This window comes from Neovison vison, chromosome X (assembly GCF_020171115.1).
Source record: "Neovison vison isolate M4711 chromosome X, ASM_NN_V1, whole genome shotgun sequence".
Lineage (NCBI taxonomy): Eukaryota > Metazoa > Chordata > Mammalia > Carnivora > Mustelidae > Neogale > Neogale vison.
The window spans coordinates 6,682,777-6,689,631 of NC_058105.1; the positions used below are offsets into that span (position 1 = coordinate 6,682,777).

At 65.7% G+C, this 6,855-nt stretch overlaps 1 protein-coding gene across 1 annotated transcript; it reads left to right on the forward strand.

Annotated features, from left to right (window-relative positions):
* The first annotated feature begins 5,589 nt into the window (after positions 1 to 5,589).
* Positions 5,590 to 6,591, forward strand: LOC122897537 (melanoma-associated antigen 8-like). The gene has a single exon (XM_044235788.1). The coding sequence runs from the start codon at positions 5,590 to 5,592 to the stop codon at positions 6,589 to 6,591; it is 1,002 nt and encodes a 333-aa protein (XP_044091723.1).
* Positions 6,592 to 6,855: the final 264 nt, after the last annotated feature.

Genomic DNA, 6,855 nt, shown 5'->3' on the forward strand with positions numbered 1-6,855 from the left:
GTGAGGGTACCCAACCCTGCCTGCTAGAGTCCAGGGGAGGAGACCAGGCAGCGCCCTCCCAGGGAACCTGCCACCCACTCCCAGCCCATGATCCCTCCCCTCCCCCATGAATCCCACCCAGGACCCATCGCCGCGGAGGTGCTGTCAGCCCTAGGGGACCCCTTCCTCTGGGGTCCGGATGTGACGAGCGCCGACTTCCGCCTCCGAGGCCTGAGAGAGGCGAGGCCCTGTGTGCGGGAAGCCGGATTCAGGTTGGCTGAGGGAAGGAGCCCAGGCGCCGCAGCCAGGCGTGCAGGTAGACCCTGCCCTGAGGGTGCCCCGAGTGGGGGTCGTGGGGGGACCCCCGGGAGCCACAGGGCCCCTGGCGGCAGCCCTGAGAGACCCCGGGCCAGCGGCAACTCTGTCTGGCTGAGCCCTTACCACCGGGGCCAGGGCAGAGGACACGGGTCCTCAGAGGGATGGGCCCAGACCCTCCCTGGAGCGGGTGTCGGCACCTGAGGGAGATCGGTGGGGCCCAGCCTTGCCCCTGCCCCGGGAGGCCCAGGGGGTTCAGGGGGGATGGGGTCGTGCCCAAGCGGGGGCAGGACCGAGGGCATTGGGAGCCCAGGACAGAGGGGTCGAAACTGAGGTCGGCCCCAGGATCAGTCCGGGCAGGCCCCGGGCGGGATGGGGACACGTGGCCAGTGTGTCGGGACTGGCGCGTCCGGGTCTCAGAGACACTGGGGGCCTTGGCAGAAGGAGCGGGGCCTCCCTCAGTGGGGTAGAGGGGCGGGCGCAGGTCGTGCCTTGTTTCACGGTGAGGATGTAGGAGGATTGAGGGACCCTAGACCCCAGCCCAGAGTCAGTCAGGGAAGGTCCGTGGTGGGGGATGGGAGCACATGGCGAGTCCGAACTTCCGCATCCGGGTCTCTCAGGGATAAAGCGCCTGGTGTAAGGAGCCGCTCTCAGGTCGTCAGCGGGGAGGGCTCAGCCGCGAATGGGATTCAACGTATGAACCCTGAGGCAGGACAGAGGGGACCTCATGGAATTGGGTCCGCAGGGTCAGTTTAGAAAGGCATCTGGCAGGATGAGGTCTCCTACGCCCTAGGCTGGGACAGGTGCATCCGGGTTTCTCTAGTGACTAGGGTCCTTGGCAGAAGGAACAGGGCCTCCCTTGGCGGGGAGAGGGGAGGGCATAGGTCCGGCTGGGCTTCACGGCGAGGATGCACAGGGAGGACTGAGGGAGTCTGGACCCCAGCCCAGAGTCAGTCAGGGAAGGTCCGTGGTGGGGGATGGGAGCACGTGGCGAGTCCGGACTTCCGCATCCGGGTCGCTCAGGGATAAAGCGCCTGCTGTAAGGAGCCGCTCTCAGGTCGTCAGAGGGGAGGGCTCAGCCGCGAATGGGATTCCAGGTATGAACCCTGAGGCAGGACAGAGGGGACCTCCCAGAATTGGGTCCGCAGGGTCAGTTTAGAAAGGCATCCGCGGGATGAGGTCTCATATCCCCTAGGGTGGGACTGGCACATCCAGGTTTCTCTAGTGACTGGGGAACTTGGCAGAAGGAACAGGGCCTCCCTGGAGGGGGGCGGGGAGGGCACAGGTCCTGCTGGGCTCACGGTGAGCATGCAGAGGGAGGATTGAGGGACCCTGGACCCCAGCCCAGAGTAGTCAGGGAAGGTCCGTGGTGGGGGATGGGAGCACGTGGCGAGTCCGGACTTCCGCATCCGGGTCTCTCAGGGATAAAGCGCCTGCTGTAAGGAGCCGATCTCAGGTCGTCAGCGGGGAGGGCTCAGCCGCGAATGGGATTCAAGGTATGAACCCTGAGGCGGGACAGAGGAGACCTCCCAGAACTGGGTCTCCAGGGCTAGTCTAGAAATGCACTTGCGTGGGATGGGGACTCAAAGCCCCTGGGGTGGGAATGGCGAATCGGGGTTTCTCTAGTGATTGGGGGCTTTGGCAGAGGAGCAGGGCCTCCCTCAGGGGAGCAGAGGGGTGGGTGAGGGTCTTGCTGGGTTTTATGGTGAGGATATAGGAGGATTGAGGGACCCTGGACCCCAGCTCAGACACAGTCGTGGAAGGTCCGTGGTGGGGGATGGGAACACGTGGCGAGTCAGTACTTCTTTGTCCGGGTCTCTGAGTGACAAAGGGCCTGGGATAAGGTGCTGATCTCAGGTCGTCAGAGGAGAGGTCTCCACCGCGAATGGGATTCCAGGTATGAACCCTGAGGAAGGACAGAGGGGACCTCCCAGAATTGCGTCCGCAGGGACAGTTTAGAAAGGCATCCGCGGGATGAGTTCTCATATCCCCTAGGGTGGGGCTGGCGCATCCGGGTTTCTTTAGTGACTGGGGAATTTGGCAGAAGGAACAGGGCCTCCCTGGAGGGGGGCGGGGAGGGCACAGGTCCGGCTGGGCTTCACGGTGAGGATGCACAGGGAGGACTGAGGGACCCTAGACCCCAGCCCAGAGTCAGTCAGGGAAGGTCCGTGGTGGGGGATGGGAGCACGTGGCGAGTCCGGACTTCCGCATCCGGGTCTCTCAGCGATAAAGCGCCTGCTGTAAGGAGCCGCTCTCAGGTCGTCAGCGGGAGGCTCAGGCGCGAATGGGATTCAAGGTATGAGCCCTGAGGCAGGACAGAGGGACCTCACAGCATTCGGTTCCCAGGGTCAGTTTAGACAGGCATCTGGGCGGGATGGGGTCTCCTATCCCCTGGGGTGGGACTCGCGCCTCAGGCTTTCTCTAGTGACTGGGGACCTCGGCAGAAGGAAGAGGGCCTCCCTCGGGTGGGCAGACGCGTGGGGGCCGGTGCTGCTGGGCTTCACGGCGAGGATGCAGAGGGAGGACTGAGGGAGCCTGGACTCTAGCCCAGAGGCGGGGAATTTCCGGGGGGGGATGGGAGCACGTGGCGAGTCCGGACTTCCGCATCCCGCTCTCACAGACACCGGGGACCTTGGCAGAAGGCGCTGATGCTCAGGGGGGCAGGGGGCAGCCCGGGCCGTGCCGGGCTTCACGGTGAGGATGCAGAGGGAGGTCCGAGGGACCCTGGACCCCAAACCAGAGTCAGCCCCTAGACGTCTTCGTGTAGGACACGGACTCCTCATCCGTGTTCGTCTGTGCGGGTTTGTGGACCTCACTTGCCCAGCTGGGTCTCCCGGATGCTGGATGCGCTGGTGTCCAGGAGTCGATCCGCGGGCAGTACCGCAGACAAAGGCATAGGCACCAGGGAGCCCCGTTGGAAAGGGGAGGAAGGCCCGAGAGACCTGGACGCCCCATCTCAGCCCCCGCGGTCAGCCCTGGGAAGTCTTGGGCTTTGCCGCTGCACACCGTGGTCACAGACTTGAGCCAGTGGGCTCAGGGGAGCGATGGCCTTGGTGTGGGAGCACCGGCCCCGGGACAGCAGACAGGAGAGGCCGGGGACCCGCTAGGGCCCGAGGCGAGAAGACCTGAGCGGGTCCGCAGGGAGCCCGCTGGACCGCGGCTTGGTTCAGCCACGGGAGGCTCCTGGGGTGGGCGATCCCACACCATGGGTGGCCACTTCAGCCTCAGGGCCTCTGAGGTCCGGTGGTCACAAGGATGGAGCACCGCCTCAAGGGCGCCTAAGGGGGGAGATGGGCCGTGTGCGGCTGGGGGGAAAGGCGAGCACTGCAAGGAGGACTGCAGGATTGGGACAGAGACCGGATTGGGTCCCAGGAGGCCCCAGGGACAGATGATCACATCGGGCGAGCCCTGCATCCCCACCAAGTCTCCCAGAGACGGGGGTCTGGGTGGAAGCATCAGGCTTCAAGACCTCCCGGGCGGACTGTGGGCCTGCTGTGGTGGAAGGTGAGGACCAGAGGGAGGACTGAGGCATCTGGTCCCCAGCATGTTCAATTCGGAGAGGAGGCCCCAGTGTAGGAGGAGCCCAGGCCTGTCCTGATGTCCACATCTGGGTGTGCGAGACTGTGGGCTGTGGTGAGAAGGAACAGGACCTGGGTGTGGAGGGCTTGTGCGTGCGTGTGTGTGTGTGTGTGTGAGAGAGAGAGAGAGAGAGAGAGAGAGGAGCATGGGGTGGGGAGGAGGGTCTCAGGTCCTTCTGGGAGAGAGGATGAGGACCCTGGGGCAGGACTGGCCGTACCCGGTCCTCCCTTCTCAACAAAGAAGCCAGTGCCCCGGAGTCCGGCCTTGCCCTGTTGGCAGCCCAGGGAGGATCGGTCAGCGCTGGCCCAAAGTGGCAGGCATGCTCACTTGTCTCATGGGCTGGAAGGCGGAGCGACCTCGGGGAGTGAGGTCTCAGGCTGAGGGGCACATGGCCTCTATCTCAGGTTGGGGGCTGGCTAGAAGGGCAGGCCCTGGCCAGAAGGAGGATTAGCCTCCCGGGAGCCTGAGGGCATCCCCATCCCAGGACAGAGGGGTCGGTCCCCACTGCCAGCCCTTTGGGATCTTGCTGGAAGCTGACGGTGGGGGACGGACCCTTGGACATGGACGTGGTGGCTCCTCCCCGTCCTCTGGGAGCTCTCAGGGAGGCGAGGGCCATGCTGGGAGAGGTCGGAGTCGGGTCATCTGAGGAAGCCCACCTGGGAGGCACACGGGAGGCCCTGGTCCTGGCAAGAGTCAATGTGGGGACCCCCGAGGCAGGAGCGAGGGCTCCCACCCACCCCTTGGGACGAGGAGGGGGTGGCCCAGAAATCTGGCCAGCTCTACCTGACCGCCCTGAGAACCCGGGCTGGGTCTGTCGGGCTGAGCCCCTCTTCGTCCCCAGATCCCTGGGCTCTGGGAGCGGAGGGTCTGTGCCTGAGGGTCTGGACTCCGGTCAGTGGAGGAGGCAGGGGTGCAGGTGGGAAACGAGGAGATGCCTCCACAGCAGGATCCCCAGGGCCCAGGCCTGCCTCACACTTCGGTCAGCCACGGGGAGACGGGGCATCGGTGGGCAGACTGAGTTCTCCTCGCCTTTCCTTCCGGCTTCTCCGTGAGAGGAGGCCTCGACACCAGGAGGGTGGCCTCCAGGCAGCACCGGGAGTCTTCCCAGCCTTCCTGGGTCAAGGTCTAGACAGAGGGGTCACACCCATCCAGTGTAGACGGAAGCCCACGTTTGGCCGTCCCTGGAGACCCGTGACGAGCGCTGTAGACCTAATGCAGGCCGGTCCAGATGCGAACCCCCTCGCTTTCCTTCCGTGGAGGCTCAGGGCTGCGTGGTCTTGCGGGGACCCTTTGGCCTCTGGGCCAAGAGGCGTGGGGCTTAGGTCCTGGCAGGGGGAAGAAGTGCCCTGAGAGGCCAAGGAGGGGACCGCCCAGCCTGCACGGGTGGCAAACGCAGGAGTCCAGCCCAGCCGTCCTGTGTGCCCTGGGCCCCGGGGCTGTGCTCTGAGCGTGTCCCCTGACGTACCTCCTCCTTTTCTCCCCCAGGGATATCGAGAAGCGGCTGTTGAGCCCTCGGTGTGAGGCAGGAGTCCCTGAGATCACGGTGAGGTACTTGCTCTGAGCCTGGCGCCAGGGTCCCAACCCAGAGGGCACCCCTGGGCACCCGTGGGCGACACAGCCCACTGTCAGCTCTGGGACATCCGGGCCTCTGCTGGCTGGGCTGCACCCTGAGGAGCCACCCACGTGTGTCTTCAGGTTCAGCCCGACACCATCGCCATGCCCCTGGGTCAGAGGAGTGAGCTGTGGAAGCTGGAGGAAGACCCCGGTCCAGGACCGGGACAGGGCCTGGAGGAGGCACAGCAGTGCGGGGCTGGAGGGGAGGAGGCCCTACCTCCCTCCTCCGCCTCTGCCTCCTCCCAGTCCACCGTCCCTTCCCTCTCTTGCTCGGCCCCGTCTCTGGGCCCCCAGGAGGAGGGGTCTGCTGCGGGGACCCCGAGTCCTCCCCAGAGCCCTCAGATGGCCTGCCCCTCGCCCGCGGCCATGGCAGCCACTGCCTGGAGCCTGCCCGACCACGGCTCCAGCAGCTCAGATGAGGAGGGGTCCAGCACCGGGGAGGAGTCCGAAGAAGCCGAGCCCAGGCTCTCTGACATAGTCCAGGAGAAGACAGCTGACCTGGTGGGGTTCCTGCTCCTCAAGTATCTCACCAAGGAGCCGGCCAGCCAGGCGGAGATGCTGGCGATCGTCGGCGAGGATGAGCAGGACGCCTTCCCCGGGATGCTGGGCCAGGCGTCCGAGTGCATGCGGCTGGTGTTCGGCGTGGAGGTGAAGGAAGTGGACCCCGGCGAGCACTCCTACGTCCTGGTCGCCGTCCTGGGCCTCACCTGCGATGCGATGCTGAGCGGTGAGCAGGGCCCGCCCAAGACCGGCCTCCTGGTGGTGCTCCTGGCGGTGATCCTCCTGGAGGGCGACCGTGCCCCCGAGGAGGTGGTGTGGGAAGCGCTGGGGGTCATGGGGGTGTATGCCGGCGAGGAGCACATCATTTACGGGGAGCCCCGGGAGCTCCTGACCAACGTCTGGGTGCAGGAAGGGTACCTGGAGTACCGGCAGGTGCCCGGCTGTGACCCTGCCCGCTACGAGTTCCTGTGGGGTCCCAGGGCCCACGCGGAAACCAGCAGGTTGCAGGTGCTGGAGTATTTGCTGCGGGTCTATCCCGGGCTGCCGGTTTCCTCCCTGGCCCCCTCTGAAGAGGCTGTGAGCCATGAGGAAGAGAGGGCCTGAGCCCCAGGGGTGGCTGTGGTGCGGTCCGGGCCCTGGCGGGGTCGGCAGCTTGTCCTGCGGGGTGCCGGGCACGAAGTGAGGCCGTTTCTTGGTTCTTCCCTGTTGGTGTGTGTGTGTGTGTGTGTGTGTGTGCGCGCGCGCGCGCGTGTGTGTAGAGAGAGCCCTGGGATTTCGAAGCAGTGCAGGGCCAGGGAGGTTTGGGGGAAAATGCAGGGCAAAGAGCCTCCTTTGGGGATGTGGAGGGCGGTTCCCTGCGATGCCTCC